The 16967-nt window shown below is 42.3% G+C and overlaps 1 protein-coding gene across 3 annotated transcripts; it reads right to left on the bottom strand.

Moving 5' to 3' along the window:
• Positions 1 to 5742: 5742 nt before the first annotated feature.
• si:cabz01007807.1 lies at positions 5743 to 16671 on the bottom strand. 3 transcript variants are annotated; one of them, XM_041882750.2, is made up of 36 exons: positions 16312 to 16671; positions 16008 to 16076; positions 15282 to 15347; positions 14503 to 14565; positions 14345 to 14398; positions 12804 to 14180; positions 12637 to 12702; positions 12449 to 12496; positions 12279 to 12338; positions 12064 to 12099; positions 11851 to 11925; positions 11691 to 11732; positions 11557 to 11616; positions 11399 to 11455; positions 11225 to 11320; positions 11077 to 11127; positions 10928 to 10993; positions 10731 to 10832; positions 10573 to 10635; positions 10381 to 10446; positions 10223 to 10288; positions 10043 to 10102; positions 9893 to 9952; positions 9645 to 9746; positions 9504 to 9554; positions 9329 to 9391; positions 9116 to 9214; positions 8964 to 9023; positions 8751 to 8816; positions 8549 to 8653; positions 8413 to 8463; positions 8247 to 8327; positions 7578 to 7649; positions 7408 to 7447; positions 7256 to 7313; positions 5743 to 7145 (listed from the first exon to the last, which is right to left on the bottom strand). In XM_041882750.2, the coding sequence occupies exons 1-36, from the start codon at positions 16312 to 16314 to the stop codon at positions 6395 to 6397; spliced, it is 4305 nt and encodes a 1434-aa protein (XP_041738684.2). In that variant the 5' UTR covers positions 16315 to 16671; the 3' UTR covers positions 5743 to 6394. The 3 variants fall into 3 exon arrangements, with proteins under 3 accessions (XP_041738684.2, XP_041738685.2, XP_041738686.2); XM_041882751.2 differs by having other exon boundaries at positions 9645 to 9743; XM_041882752.2 differs by lacking the exons at positions 14345 to 14398; positions 14503 to 14565.
• Between the last annotated feature and the right edge of the window lie 296 nt (positions 16672 to 16967).

Raw genomic sequence — 16967 nt, 5'->3', positions numbered from 1 at the left:
TTTTGCCTGAATGCAAAAAGTTTGATGCAGGCACAATGCACCACCACACAACCCACAACCACTGGAAACATGAAAGAAATGTTGTCTGCAAGTAAATTATTAAGGACTAAGAGGACTGTGCTCTAGCTTGCTCTATATGTGCACCTCGGGAGACAGTTGGATGATATTTACTATTTAACACAACAGCAATCACAACAACCAAGACTTGATACAGATGTAGATCGATAACCTCAGGTGTACTCTGGGAACTGTCTCCTCCTCCTGCAACAACATATGTAACACACACACACACACAAATACAAAAGCCAGGTCATGTTGGAAACTTAGGGGTTAGTGGTTTGAGAGTAAGGGGCTAGGCCTGGGTTATAGTAGGGGGTAATTGGTAAGGTGTAGGGAAAGACTTAATATGTCACCTTTCTGTCCAGGAAATTGGAGTGCATCTGCATGTCCTCCTAACCCACCAGATGCCTCTTCTCAAACACAGGCTTATCCTCCCTCACATTTCACACACATACACCCAAACATGTAAATAGGGGATCACTGCTAATAGTGTAGTGTAGTAGCAGTGCCAACGCTGAGGGAGGTCTATTAACCTGAGCCGCAGTGCACCCGGCTATGGCCCGTGACGTGAATGGGCAAAAGCGGTGAGGGAGGAGCGCCCTTCTCAAATCGAACAGTAATCTGTGCTGCTTGGTCATGTTGTCAACAAGGTAGCATGGTGCATCATTCAGAAAGATACAAAATCTATTTTCAATAAAAACATACAGTACCAGTCAAAAGTTTGGAAACACCTTCTCATTCAAGGGTTTTTCTTTATTTTTTAAAAACTATTTTCTACATTGTAGAATAATAGTGAAGACATCAAAACTATGAAATAACACATATGGAATCATGTAGTAACCAAAAAACTGTTAAACATTTTTGATTATTCAAAGTAGCCACCCTTTGCCTTGATGACAGCTTTGCACACTCTTGGCATTCTCTCAACCAGCTTCACCTGGATTGATTTTTCAACAGTCTTGAAGGAGTTCCCACATATGCTGAGCACTTGTTGGCTGCTTTTCCTTCACTCTGCAGTCCAACGCATCCCAAACCATCTCAATTAGGTTGAGGTCGGGTGATTGTGGAGGCCAGGTCATCTGATGCAGCACTCCATCACTCTCCTTGGTAAAATAGCCCTTACACAGCCTGGAGGTGTGTTTTGGGTCATTGTCCTGTTGAAAAACAAATGATAGTCCCACTAAGCGCAAACCAGATGGGATGGCGTATCGCTGCAGAATGCTGTGGTAGCCATGCTGGTTAAGTGTGCCTTGAATTCTAAATAAATCACGGACAGTGTCACCAGCAAAGCACCCCCACACCATCACACCTCCTCCTCCATGCTTCACTGTGGGAACCACACATGCAGAGATCATCTGTTCACCTACTCTGCGTCTCACAAAGACACGGCGGTTATTTGGGCTGCAATCTGAGGTGCAGTTAACTCTAATGAATTTATCCTCTGCAGCAGAGGTAACTCTGGATCTTCCTTTCCTGTGGTGGTGCTCATGAGAGCCAGTTTCATCATAGCGCTTGACGTTTTTTGTGACTGCACTTGAAGAAACGTTAACATTTCTTGAAATTTTCCGGATTGACTGACCTTCTTGTCTTCAAGTAATGATGGACTGTCGTTTCTCTTTGCTTATTTGAGCTGTTCTTGACATAATATGGACTTGGTTTTTTACCAAATAGGGCTATCTTCTGTATAATAATATAATAATAATAATTATGTATACCACCCCTACCTTGTCACAACACAACTGATTGGCTCAAACGCATTAAGAAGGAAATAAATTCCACAAATTAACTTTTAACAAGGCACACCTGTTCATTGAAATACATTCCAGGTGACTATCTCATGAAGCTGGTTGAGAGAATGCCAAGAGTGTGCAAAGCTGTCATCAAGCAAAGGGTGGCTACTTTGAATAATCTCAAATATAAAACACTTTTTTGGTTACTACATGATTCCATATGTGTTATTTCATAGTTTTGATGTCTTCACTACTATTCTACAATGTAGAAAATAGTAAAAATAAAGAAAAACCCTGGAATGAGTAGGTGTGTCCAAACTTTTGACTGGTACTGTATGTTCAAATTTTCTAACTAGTTTTCTTTGTGAAAGCAGATAGTGTTTTTATCAAAAGCAATCATTGTTGCATGTGAAAACACAGAATCCTACTCATTACTCCATGTGCTTAACCTAGGTCACTTTTGTTTTGAGCCAACTTCGCAGTCGGCCAGAGTTGGGCAGCTGGTTTAAACCCGGCAGGCACCACGCCCGGGAGGCAGCCCCGTTCCAAATAGAATGCAATACATTTTTTGCTGGTGCAAAACACGTCTACATAGGCGCCCGGGCGATATTAATAGAATCCCCTCACTACCAAGTGGCTAGGATGTCCTCCACTGAGTCCACCATCCTCTCCACACCAAACACCTCCAGTTTCATAGACAGGTAGGCTATTTGGAAAGAGAAACAGAAAACAGTAAACACAGACTTAGAAAGTCCAACTCTCAGACTTCCTCTCCACACCAAACACCTCCAGTTTCATAGACAGGTAGGCTATTTGGAAAGAGAAACAGTTCCACAATTTCTCTTCTTAAAATCAGATTTTAAACCTAATCTTATCCGCACTGCTAACTTTACGCAGTCTATCGAGTGGAAACGTTAGCTAGCGAATTTTTTTTTTTTTTTAAGTTAACTTATGTGCACAGCCGCTAGGTTAACGTTAGCTGGCTAGATTACCAAGTCACTCAACAAACTAGCTAGCTTGTCTAGCCACAAACAGTTGTGGGATAAAGTAATCCTTCTACCCCTCCCTTACCCCATAGTTTTTCCTTCTGTGTGTCCATGTAATAGTATGAATATAAAACGTTAAAAACTTAGGCTGTGAGTGAAGGAAAAAAATCTGCCTCAAAGACAATTCATGGAAAAATTTAGGGCCAGGGCAGGATCAGCCAGCGGTTCATTTGCAGTCTGGACGCAGAGCGGTGAACATCTCCTGCTCTGACTGCAGCTGGGAGGGACTGCTGCGCGAGGACTGGGCCGCCTGTGAGTGTTTTGGGACGGGGGTGGGGCCCACGGCACGGCACGGCACGGCAGCACCCGCTGCTCGTTGAGAAGAGTAAGAACGATACGTGCTTTCACATCAGAGTCTCCAATAACACCAGAAAAGGTTGCTAGATTTGTCGCTAGTCTCTTTTTTGAAAATGTGTCGCTAGATGGGTCTGAAAACTCGCTAAATATAGCGACAAAGTCGCTAAGTTGGCAACACTGGTTCCGGTCTGGAAGCACACTTTTGACTGCACCTACAGTATTGCTTCGGTACTGCAGTTTAACTGAATCACGGCCGAGAAAGACAATTCCCATTGAAGGCCCCAAAGATAATTCAAATTTGAACATTCCGAATAAGACACTTTAATCATCACCTTTTTTTTAAACATCAATCACAGCTGAAGATATTAACATTTTATATTCATGCATTGACGTCATGACCCCAGCTAGCCAGGGGAAGTGCTGGTTGGCTTGTTCAGCTGTCCACATGCTCAGAGTTCCTGGAGCATGTTTGCTCAATACTGCAGTCTGTCCAGTGCGCTAGTGTGCAGGTGGAGTAATCCCAGTCAGAAAGATGGCAGTAATCATGAAACGGCGTATGCGAATGTGAGTATATTACGTTGAAAACAAAAAGTTGGCTATCTTGGAGGCAGTCTAGTCAGAGATATTATAATGAGCCAGATATTTCCCCAGATGTATAAGTGTGAAGCATTCCATTGGTGTTCCCACTCACTACTGTGGGAAATTATTCTCTTATATTTTAGATGTGCTGTTAGCTTAATAAGAAAGCATTAATGATTAAACATAATAGGTTTGTACTGTACTGATATAGATTGTTTAATATAACAAGCTGTGATTAATGTGGGGAACCGTTAGGGGGTAGGCTGAGATAAGACTTGTGTCTCACACGCACACATACTGCCTCTTTGTTTAACCGCCTGATAAGTTGCGTCAATTCAAATCTGGTATTGGGAACAAAAGAGGTCAATACACGTCTTCTAAAATAGACTAGTATTTTAATTAATGCAAAACACTTCAATGGTAAATATGATGTTCGCATATACGGGTCCACTGAAAAACCACGCAGGGCAGACAGAGAACTGGTCTATTGTTATAAGTTCTTCTTTAAATACTCTGACAGAGATAGTTCCCGCTCCCTGCTGGCCTATCAGAGTAGAGACTGAGCGTGGTTTAGACTTACTCAGCCTATCGTTGGCGCACAGGCTGGTCCCAGCCCCTTGGCGCTTCACTGTTGCCAGGTGTCTAGTTGTTTTGCAACTTGTCCAGAGAGTCAGCAACCTCAGACATCTTTGTAGCAGAACACATGTCCTTGAGCGTTTAACAAAGAGGCAGTGTGTGTGTGTGTGTGTATGTGAGAATCACAAGTCTGTCTCGGCCTACCCCCTAATGGTTCCCCACATTAATCACAGCTTGTTATGTTAAACAATCTGTATCAGTACAGCACAAATCTATTATGTTTAATCATTAATGTATTCTTTCTAAGCTAACAGCACATCTAAAATATAAGATAATAATTTCCCACACGCCCAAGGACATGTGTACATAGAGCACAGTTAGAGTGGAAAAGTACTGAAATCTGAAGAACAGGAAACTGTCTGAGGTTGCTGACTCGAGACAAGTTGTAAAGATAACAACTAATGCCTGACAAACAGTGGAGCGCCAAGGGGCTGGGACCAGCCTGAGCGCCAGCGATAGGCTGGGTAAGTTTAAACCACGCCTAGCCTCTATTCTGACAGGCCCAGCAGGGAGCGGGAACTATCTCTGTCAGAGTATTTAAAGAAGAACTTATAACAAAAGCTCAGTTCTCTGTCTGCCCAGCGTGGTGTTTCAGTGAGGCCGTATACGAACTCTCATACTTACCATTTAAACATTTGCATTAATAAAATACTAGTCTATTTTAGAAGACGTGTATTGACCTCTTTTTGTTCCTATACCAGATTTGAATTGACGCAACTTGACACTACCAAATATGGTAATGAGAGGAAGCCCAGTGGCCGGCAGTGGTAGAAGATAGAGGGAGATGGATTTTGTCCGACATTATGAAAATGTCCTCATCGATTAAACATTTGATCTCAACAGTTCTGTTCCCAAAACTAGAATCTGTTACGAACAGTGGGTAAAGTTTTGTAGATTTTACCCTTTGCTAAAAAAAACACGTTGTTTAGAAGGAGTGCAAGGGCAACTTCATATATTGCACACACGCACTTCAGAGTAGGCATTCCATAATGGAAATATGCAAATACATGCTAGAACAGGATCTCGCTAGCTCGTATTTGGCTCTGCCACCCGCCTTGCTTGTTTTGCCCACTATGACTCATTTGTTCCTATTAGAAATGACAGGCTGTGGTCTGTCTGTTATAAAAATATTTTGTAATCTGGTTCTAATTATACATCAGTGCACCTGGCTCACACCCATGAGTCAACCCGGTTCCAAATGGAATGCAGCAACTTTCAGCCGGTGCGAAACAAGCCTACACGGACGCCCGGGAGAGATTAATCAAACCCTCTCATTAGTTACACTCCGAGTTGGGAGCGCTTGAACAATAATTCCAACTTGATGAAAAAAACATGATAAAATACTGAAATGTACATTTAGATCAGTGACAATCAAGGTTGAAACGTTCAAAAAGTTCAAATGCATAATTCTCTTTATTAACACAATTCCAATAGTTACCTCATTACACTATTAGTTATCAACATTGCACATTTCATTTGGTTACAGGATAAGTAACCTATTTATTAGCGTTGAAATATATACTCGGTATTAAAAGAATAGCTAGATTAGATCCCATGGCTACATGATATCATATGAACAATAATAAAGGAAATAACTGGAACAGATGCTTTACAAAGCATTCAGTCAGTGCACACACACGGTGAGGCAAAAAGCGAAATCTCTAAATCCAGTGTCATATGAGTTGTCAGGTGATTTTCTGTGTGCCTAAAAAACAGCGCTGAGGAATGTTTAGATGCCTAAACTAGTTGTAAACACGTGTCCAAGATCATAGGCCTACTACTTTACAATCCAGTAAAGTTATACATACAAATTATTTGTAAGTAAAAGCTTCACGTGCTGCATAGTTGCCCGAATTGTGGAATACAATCAAAGTTTGAAACAAGTTATCACAAGGCAGTTTCTCCTTTTCGTTTAAAGAGGAACATTATGAAAGTTGGGAAAGTCCTTGTTAGGTTTATGTAAAAAAAAAGAAAAAGGAGATCTTAAACAGTAGAGGGGGGCCGTGAGTCGCATAAGACACGTTGCAATGTGGGAGTTGTAGTTTTTTATATATTGCCATTAGCATCCTGCAGCTCCTCCCTGATAGCATTCAGCTCCACCAGGCCCTCATACAGCACCTGAGCTACCTGCCTAATCTTAAACACCACCTCTTTCTTAAACCCTTTCTTCAGCTCACGGGAGTCCTTGGTGAAGTATTTATCCATTCCTTTGAAGAGGCCCCTGAGGGCCACAGCAGCTCCTTCTGTTACCTCTGTGGCCCTCAACACTGGTCTATCCACTAGGCTGACCATGTGAACGGCCCTGCGGACCTCCCAGTCTCCAGAGTAGTGCTGGGTTCCCCTCCGGAGGAGAGGATGCCCCCTGAGTCTATACAGCCCCTGGCACACAAACCTCAAGATCTTCACCAACTCCTCCATCCTCGCCTCATAATCCTCCAGAACCACCTCCACTTTCTTCCTGTCCTGCATGTTGTTCACGTTGTCCGAGATGGTCGCCGAGGCCGACGTGATCCCGCCGGCCGCTGCCACTCCGACGCCCACAGCCGTGATGATGAGCGAGGCGCCAAAGGTGAAGGGGGCGAGGGCCAGGCCGACGATGGCTGCGCCGCCCCCAACGGCGGCAGTGGTGCCGCCGGTGATGTTGCCGATCTTGGCCTTCTTATGGAAGGAGGTGATGTCGTCGGCAAGGGCGTGGAGCTTGATGACGTACTGCCAGAGGACCTCGGCACGCTCCGTGAACACCTTGTTGAAGACACTCAGGCCGCGGTGCACCTTCTCTGCCAGTAGGGTGAACGACCTTGAGAGAGAGAGAGGCAGAAAAAAACAAGTATTTACACATCAGCAATGTTTCAAGAGTGACTACTGATTACTATGGCTTATGTTGTTATCAGCACACAGAGGACATACCTGGTCTCATCGTCCTTCACCGTCTTGTCTTCATCATCTGACGGCAGCTCATCCCATTCTGAGACAAGACAATCCCCAGATTACAAACTGTGTGTGCACACACACATGTGTATGTGTACGCACGTGTATGTGTGCATGTGTGTATGACTCACGTTCCACAGTGTTCCACCACTCCATCAAGCTGTCAGTGTCCTGTGAGACAACAGAGCAACACTGATATAATCTCTGGACTTGCTTTCACACAGTCACATTTTCAAACTATTACCATTGAAATAGGGCAAATGGTGATTTGTGAGTGACATTTGACTCTTCAAATACTGACCCCCTCTTCCTCCTCCTCATCCTCCAGACCTTCTGCAAGCTGTTCGTCAATCTGAGCAGAACGCCACTCAGCCTGCAAGAGAGCGGTAGAGGGAGAGAAAGAGAGGGGGCGAAAAGGGAGAGAATGAGAAAGAGAGAGAGGGGACAATGTGAGAAAGAAGTGAGAGAGGGTGTAGGAGAGATTGTTGTTCGTTGAGTTTTAATCTCTTTGCTGTGCATACCTTACTATCATTATAAAGGGATAGTCTGCATTGCCTTTTATGAGAACCATGGCCTTTGTCAGCTTTCTCTCCCTCTCCCTCTTTGAGGCCTATTTCTCCTGAGGAGTTAAAATCCCTCTTACAGTATGCAGCAGATCCGGTTCAGTTACATGACTGAAGGGAATGTGCCACTCAATTGCCCTAAGGCCCTGGAATGACTGATAGAAGAGAGAGAGAGAGAGAGAGAGAGAGAGAGAGAGAGAACCCAGCCAGGTCCATACCATAGTTGTTAACAACAACATGGGCATGTGGCTTTTTTAATGCTATTATGTTAGTCATACAAGACTCATCCTCTATAATTTGGCAACTACCCATGGTATTCTAAGTTCAGTCGTTTCAGGTCTGTCTCCAAAACAGGACAATGAGTCGGCACAAATGTACACGTTGGGCGTGTGTTCTTGTGTGTGTACCTCTGCAGCCTCTGAAAAGTAGTAGTCACTAGATGTAGCTCCTGGTGGGTACTCAGTCATCCCTCCATCTCTCACTTTATTCTGAGAGAGAGAGAGAAACAGACACTAACATCAGTAAACATACGGAAGTAACACCACACACACACACACACACACACACAATTACCTTAGCTCCTTTGCGATGCTTATGAGGGGCTTTAAATTTGAATGATTTCTTCTGTAAAGGAAAGATGGGATATAGATTAATAAATGGGTTAAATCACAGAGTTAATGAAGAAAAGATGGATATAAAGTAGTAGTACCGGTTTGCAGTCTTCTATATCATCCTGTTCATCATCTTCTCCATTCCCTCCTGCTGAGAAGAGATCTGACCTCCTCTGAGAAGTGCCATCATCCAGAAAGCCCTCCTGGAAAACATACCACAGGAATAAGTCAACACTAACACTAGCAACATGTAAAGTATGCACAAAAGACATATCTTTGGACCAATAGAAATGCCCTCACATGGGATGCTCGTCGAGGTGTGTAGCGCTCTGAACCAATCTGTGACTTTTCATGTAGAAATGTTTCCTAGAATAAAGGAATGAAAGCAGACTTAAAAATACAGATGTTCTTTATAGGCCAATAATGGCAATGTACATCTGTTAAAATAGAAATATAAAAAAAGGTTCTAATAAACAGACCATCCACTCAGAAGGCCTACACAAACATAATTACCTGGATTGGGTTTGACTTCCGCCGACTTGCAAGTCGGTTCTTAAATTTCGAAGGTTTCTTCTGTTGAAGAGAGAGGACATTCAGAGCATGAGTGGAATCCATCCAAAGTTTAAGAAGAGAAGGTTCGACGGTATAATGGAAAAGAGAAGTACCGGTTTCCAGTCTTCCATCTCGTTCTGTTCATCTTCCATCTGTCCTGCATAGAAGAGATCTGCTCCCTTCTGAGGCACATCACTGTCCAGAAAGCCCTCCTGGACAAAAACAAGAGACATGTATTGAGTCCCAACTTCTAAAGTATCTAACTTGTAAATAGACGGTGCATCCAAATTTGCTCAAATGGAAAACTAAAATAATAATAAGTGAACCTCTGATCTCCTTTGTGGGGAGTACTGTTGTGTACTACTAATCTGTGGATTCTCCTCGGCACTCTGTAAGAATGAAAAAGAATGCACTAACATTCACAACTTGACCATCTTGTTCTATAAAGAAAACGGTCTTACCCAAAAATAGAAACAAAGCACAACCACACAGAAACCTTACCCCAGATTTCCGACGATTCATATGTAGGACTTTTAATTTGAACGGTTTCTTCTGTAGAAGTAAAACAATGCTTATCATGTCATTAGGTTAAATAAAATGCAGCCAGTGGAAGTGAGGGATGTGAAAGAAAGAGAGAAGTACCGGTTTGCAGTCTTCCATCACATTCTGTTGATATTCTTCTACCTCTCCTGCCGAGAAGAAACATGCCCCCTTCTCAGGTAAGTAATCATCCAAAAAGCTCTGCTGAAAGAAAAACATGAAATAAATTAGACATTTATGCTGTCATGTTACATTTTCTTTGTACATTGAACAGCATGTACAGCATAGAATAATTTGAGTTGGCACAAATACAAATACAACTACACAGACAATTAGGACACAGACACAACCTTGGGGTGTGACTGAGGGACGTAGCCTTTCACTTCTTCTGTTTCCTCAAAAATATTAACCTACAAAAGAATAAAGAAATGTTGAAACACTAAAATATGACTGTACATAGTACTGTGTACATAGAGTTCATGCATAGAAACTCGCAGTACCTTGGACTCCTTGCGGGGTGTATAACCATTGGCACCTTTAAGTTCAACAAGAGGTTTCTCCTAAGAAACACATTACCACAAACACTCATGATTACTGCATATGGGCAAAAGGAAAAAAAGTGTATAGAAACGAATATATTGTGTTTGTCACAAGTATTTTCACACACAGTATATACATACATGAAGCGTCTTTGAGCCTCTGCGAGGTGTGTATCCACGAGCGCCTGTTGGTTCATCCTGGGAACTCTACAATAAAACATTCTTAGCATTAACATTTAATAATTGCATGAATACAAAAGCATGTGCATTTAGCCTCCTGTACACGTTTCCCTCCTTACCTTTTCGAGGCAGATTGCGAACCCTCTCTGAGGCACAAACTTAATTTTGACCCGTTTACTTTTTTCCTGTTAAAAAAAAAAAGATTGTCTAAAACTTCTATCATTGAGATTGTTTCAATCTTTTTCAAAACAAAACTCATACGATATAGTTGTCAATTTCCTAAAAGTGATAAGCATGAGAAAAAAACATACAAATGCACTCGTCCCATCACGTTCTTCTGCCTCCTCTTCAGAGTTCTCATCCAAACCCACGGGCTGTTAAACAACAAACCATATGTGGTGTTCCACAGGGATCAGTGTTAAGACCGGCACTTTTGTCAAAAAACTCGAAATATAAAGAAGATAGGTACCTGTTTCCAGTCTTCCATCCCATTCCGTTCTTCATCTTCATTCTCCCCTGCAGATATGAAACCTGCTTTCTTCTGAGGAAAGTCATCATCTAGCAAGCCCTCCTGGAAAACGCACCACAGGAATATGTCAATTCAGATTTTGTACACCAATATATTGCTCTTTTTGTTTACAAACACACAGATATAAAAAATTATACCTTAGCTCTATGTTGAGGCGAATGTAGGCCTGAAGCTTTTTCAAGACGTTCAGCTGAAAATCGATCCTAAAAATAAAAAATAAATGTTATTCTAACAAATTGTTATATTATTTAAACACCCCTTCCCTAAATTATATATTCAATTATACCTTAGATCCTCTGCGATGCACAAGGGGCATTTTGAATTTGAATGATTTCTTCTGTTGAGGGGAAAGGAAGTTTAAACACTTACGATACTAAATGAATGAAAGTTGCACAACAGACTTTCAAAACGAACTGGTTAAAAATATGAAATACCGGCTTGCCATGCTCCATGTAATTCTCCTTATCTTCGTAATCTGCAGAGAAGACATCTACCCCTTTCTTTGAGAAGTCTTCATCCAGAAAGCCCTCCTGGACAACACATTAAAGTAATGAATACTGTATTAAACATCTTAATTCATTACAATCTTTACAGAGGAAGACACTCACCTTTGACCGCCGACGGAGACTATTGCTCTCTCCATCCTTGGATTCAAAAAATCTATCCTAAACCAAAAAATGACACATTAAACATTGACAATAAGAATTTCCATATAGCTACATACACAATCACACATACAATTAATTAAAGATAACACAGTCCTCACCTTTGATCCTCGACGTAGTGTGCCGCTGTCACGATCCTTCAGGTCTTCAGAATATTTATCCTATAGAATAAAAACATGTTTATTGACTACAGCAGCATAACATATCTACATAATTCATAAAACGTTTGATTTACCTTTGACCCTCTTCTGGAAAGAAAGGATACCCTGAACTTTTTCTGAAATAAAAAAAGAAAACGTCTAAAAAGTTTCAAACAAAACAAAGGGATATAAATGTAGAAAGAAATCAGAAACTTAACTACAAAAACAAATACAAAAACAGAGAGTAAGACATACGGTTTTCCCACGTTTTGCAGGGCCATTCTCTTCCAGTTCTTCTTCTACACTCCCCCCATCAGAGTCTGCTGCCACCTGAGATAGGAGAGAGGAGAGCGAGAGATAGGAGAGAGGATGTGTGAGGCACAGAAATACCATCCACCTTTACTCCTGCAGTATCAACTGACCATCACTAAGCACAAATTTCAGTAAAAACTGATGTGATGACTTTACCTTCATTGACTCCCTCCTAAGCCTCAGCTTGCCAGACTGATGAGGGGAAAAAGATACATCAAACAGTTATTAATTAACTTGTAGGCTAGTCAATGTAAAATAGATTTATGTTAAATAAAATATATAGTAATATAGGTAGGAGTGTGGCAAGGAGTTGATCATTTAATGCAAACAATGAACATGTAGAAAAGCCATTCAATTAGTATGTTTCTTACAGGTTTCCAGTCAGGATTGAGCTCAGGACTGTCTTCAGGCCAATCCTCCACACACCTCTCCTGTTTTGGGTTTCACAAAGTTACCAGAGTTCAGTACACACAGCAATAAGACAGTCAAAGATAAAAGTTCAACACTCATTCTGTCCAAGTGGTGCCCCTCTTGTTGATACCTGGCCAGTCAGAAGAATGTTCTCGAAGACCTCCTCCTCTGATTTGTTCTGTAAAACCAGAATGTTATTCTCAGATCAACAACGGAGAGAGAGATAACAATGTTCATATACTACACCGTCTTGTCTACTGAAAGTTGTAGAACAGTTCCGTCATTTAACTGCTGTTCAACGTATTGTGGTGTCCTTACAAGACTTGGTAGCTTGGGCTGTCTTTTTCGAGGAGCTGGTTTGGGAGGGCTGTTGGAGGTCTTCACCTGAGAGTTCACAACATGTCACTCTTTGCAATGAAGGAAGAAGAGGTCACATGGATATCAAAGACTGTACGAAGATGTGAGGAAAAATACTTGTAAGTTACCTGGGGGGAACCATTTAAAGCCTGCGTGGGGGACATGGATCTGGCCTGGAGGGTACCATGTTTCAAAGCAGTATGGTTGGGTCGGAGAACATCATGTTTGGTTCCGTGAGGGGTCATCAGGAAGATGTCATACTGTTTATCAGAGGGTGTTGCAAGGTTGAAAGCCTGCGTGTTGGAGAGTGATGCATTGAAGAGCTCAGCAGTCTTCTCAAAATCTGACCCTGAGAAGATGTCTGTTTTCTGCCCTGATGAAGTCTGGAATAAAGGTGTGGACTGTTTGACTGTAGACTGAGTACTGAAAGAGGCACCCTGAAAGATGTCATTGGGCGAGGAATGGAAAATGTCCCATGTCCTGGAAGGCAGAGGTTGAAAGATGTCTGGTGTCACATTGGAGGAGGGAGTTTGGAAAGAGTCATTTGACCTAGTAGGCGTGGCTTGAATGAGATTGGGTGTGTCAGAAGGAGTGGATTGGAAGTGGTCCTTTTGAATGGACAATGGGGCTCGGAATAGGTCATCTCCCTTGGTGGGAGGAACTTGGAATAGGTCATGATCCTTAGTTGGAGGAGCTTGGAATTGGTCATCTCCCTTGGTGGGTGGAGTTTGGAATAGGTCCTCTCCCTTGTTGGGAGGAGCATTGAATAAGTAATCTCCATTTGTAGGTGGCACTTGGAAGAAGTCATCTCCCTTGGTAGGAGGGGCTTGGAATATGTCTGCCGTTTTTGAGGGCGGAGCTTTGAATAGGTAATCTCCCTTGGTGGGTAGCGCTTGGAATAGGTTATCTCCATTTGTAGGTGGCACTTGGAAGAAGTCATCTCCCTTGGTAGGAGGGGCTTGGAATATGTCTGCCGTTTTTGAGGGCAGAGCTTTGAATAGGTAATCTCCCTTTGTGTGCGGAGCATTGAAAAGATCATCTCCCTTGGTGGGTGGAGTTTGGAATAGGTCCTCTCCCTTGGTGGGAGGAGCATTGAATAGGTACTCTCCCTTGGTGGGAGGAACTTGGAATGTGTCTGGTGTTTTTGACGGCAGAGTTTTGAATAGGTCCTGTTGGTTTGAAGGAGTTTTCCAAAGCTCCAGTCTTTCAGAAGTTGTGACAAATAAAGGACTATGGCTCAAATTTGTTGGTGTGTTTTGAGTTAGGGGTGTTGTTTTGAAGAGATCCGGTGACCGTCTTTCAGACATGGTTTTGAAAATATATGTCTGCTGATCAGATGGTGTGGTCTGAAGGTTGTTGTCCGTCTGTTTTTTGTCAGGTTTGATGTCCTCTGTTGTGCTCTGAAACTCAGGCGGAGGAGCAAAGATGGTGGCTAAACTCTGCTGACGTAGAACCTCTGAATCCTGATTCTCAGTGTCCCCGTCAATAGTCACACTGCTCGATTCCTGTGGGTTAAAAAGACCAACACCAGACTCATCATGTAGGCAAATGAACACATAAGTCAAACAAAACAGTCATTATCAATATTTTTGTACATATGTGTCATACCACCATACAAATGGTAGGTTAGAGACCTAGTGAAAATGCAATGTCACTGATAAAGACTTACTTTCATATAAGAGAATAATGGATTATCTTTTGACAAGCTGCGATTGATTCCATTCTGAGAGAGAGAGAGAGAGATTTAAACGTAAAATAGGGTAACAAATAAATGGGAATTGATGAGAAACATTTACCATTAACAGTTGCCCCATAATGCAGTCTAACCTGCTTCAGGTGAGTGTCATTGATGGAGCAATCTCTGGATTCTGAAGTGGAGGGGATAGGAGTCTGAAAGAGAATGTATGTGCCGGGGGGCTAGGGTCAGTCTGTTATATCTGGTGTAATTTTCCTGTCTTATCTGGTGCCCTGTGTGAATTTAAGTATGCTCCCTCTAACTCTCTCTCTCTCTCTCCCAGAGGACCTGAGCCCTAGGACAATGCCTCAGGACTACCTGGCCTGATGACTCCTGGCTGTCCCCAGTCTACCTGGTGCTGTTCTGCCTGCAGCTATGGAACCATAACCTGTTCGCCAAACTACCTTGTCCCGGACCTGCTGTTTCCGCCTCTCTCTCTCTCTACCTCTGAATGCTCGGCTATGAAAAGCCAACTTACATTTACTCCTGAAGTACTGAACTGTTGCAGCCTCTACAACCACTGATCATTATTTGACCCTGCTGGTCATCTATGAATGTTTTGAATCTTGAAGAACAATCTGGCCCTAATGGCCATGTACTCTTATAATCTCCACCTGGCACAGCCAGAAGAGGACTGGCCACCCCTCAGCGCCTGGTTCCTCTCTAGGTTCAGACCTTTCTAGGGAGTTTTTCCTAGCCACCGTGCTTCTACATCTGCATTGCTTGCTGTTTGGGGTTTTAGGCTGGGTTTCTGTATAAGCACTTTGTGACATCTGCTGATGTAAACAGGGCTTTATAAATACATTTGATTTTGATTTGAGCTTGTGTGTGTGTGTGTGTGTGTGTGTGTGTGTGTGTCAATGTTGTTTACCCTGTATGGTTTGTAGAAGGGACTTTGGGAGACTCTCCTCAACATCCCCTGTAGTCTCATGATACTCTGAAAGAATTTAAAAACAAATATTAAATGACTCCATGAATGAATGCCTATAGCTACTATATGTATTGTTTTCTTGCTTGGCTATACTCTAAGGGTATACAGTGCTTGCTTGTCTACAGTGGATAATTAACCTTGTGTTGTGTACGAAAATGGTAAGCAAAATATACACCAGACAACCTAAGAAGGACTGTCCAAATTCCACATATTTTTTAGTATCAGGTGGGTTGATTAATCAGGCTGTTTTGCAATATTCTTAAAGGGCATCCAGAATACCTGACATAACAAGGAACATACTTTTCAATCAACTGCCCTGAAAGAATTTCAGACACAATGCCATGCCAACACAGTTCCTGAGCTACAGCTAATGAGAAAAAAATAGCTCTCTATATAATAAGCATACACATACTGTAGGGCCTACTACTGTACTTTGTGGGTAACAACCTGACAACATGCTTTGCACATTAAGTTCAAGGTTTAAAAATAGGCCTAGTCAAGATGCTTTCATTTAGGGCATAGGAGGTGAGAGGAGTTGAACTGAAGTATTGAACAAAAGCATCTCAAGACTAAGTTCATCTTTAGAACCATGATCCATGCTATGGTTCTAACGATAAACTTAGCATCAAGATGCTTTTGGGAAACCTGGCCCAGAATCTTACTCACCGGTCTTCTCTCCCCCAAAAACCCTTCCACGGGCTCACGCTGTTCCCCTTCCCTCTCCTCCTCTTTATCCTGACAGAGAAAGAAGTACAAACCAAAGCACAATGGAGTTTGATCTTCTTGTTACAAAAGTAAAATGTTGGATGTTCAACTCTTATTGAACTGAAATCTTATTGATCTGAAATAATATTTTAGAATTATTCAAGAGTTTAAAGAGTTGTGATTTGACACAAACGAATGTGTCGGTAATATTTCCATGGTAGGCCTATTACTTGTCAAGAAAACAGTTAAATTAGTTTGATCTTACCATGGTTGTTGTGTTGATATCCGATTCTGTAAGCTATCGTTTGCACTAAACGAAAGGTTGTACTGGAACAAATTCACTAGTTGCCAAACTAGTATTTCCAACTGCGCTACTTGGCAAAACAGTCTGCGCTACTTGACAAAACAGTCTACGCTGCATGCGCTGGTGATTGGATGATTGATGGACAGCGATTGATTTCGTCCCCTCGTCGCTCTGTAGAACCAATGGAACGGTCACAAAGTGAAACCCCCCTCTAGACCTACCCGCGCAGGGCGAGCTGAATTGCTAAATCAAGCGCACCTATTAATTGCTGGACAAATCTTGCTGGTGATGGTGTTGTTATGGACCGGACGTCCCTCCCCTTTATATTTTCATCCCAGCGCTAAAATGCGGCCCGACCAGTTGTTCTCGCCTCAAGGAGGAAGTGCGGTCAATGACGCGAAGGTATCACAATTCCAGTGTGTCAGAAGTTTACATACACTAAGTTGATTGTGCCTTTAAACAGCTTGGAAAATTTCAGAAAATGATGTCATGGCTTTAGAAGCTTCTGATAGGCTAATTGACATCATTTGAGTCAATTGGAGGTGTACCTGTGGATGTATTTCAAGGCCTACCTTCAAACTCAGTGCCCCTTTGCTTGACATCATGGGAAAATCAAA

Source organism: Coregonus clupeaformis, chromosome 8 (genome assembly GCF_020615455.1).
Source record: "Coregonus clupeaformis isolate EN_2021a chromosome 8, ASM2061545v1, whole genome shotgun sequence".
Classification (NCBI taxonomy): domain Eukaryota; kingdom Metazoa; phylum Chordata; class Actinopteri; order Salmoniformes; family Salmonidae; genus Coregonus; species Coregonus clupeaformis.
Note: the sequence above shows the minus strand (reverse complement) of the source record. Positions and strands in the feature narration are given on the sequence as shown.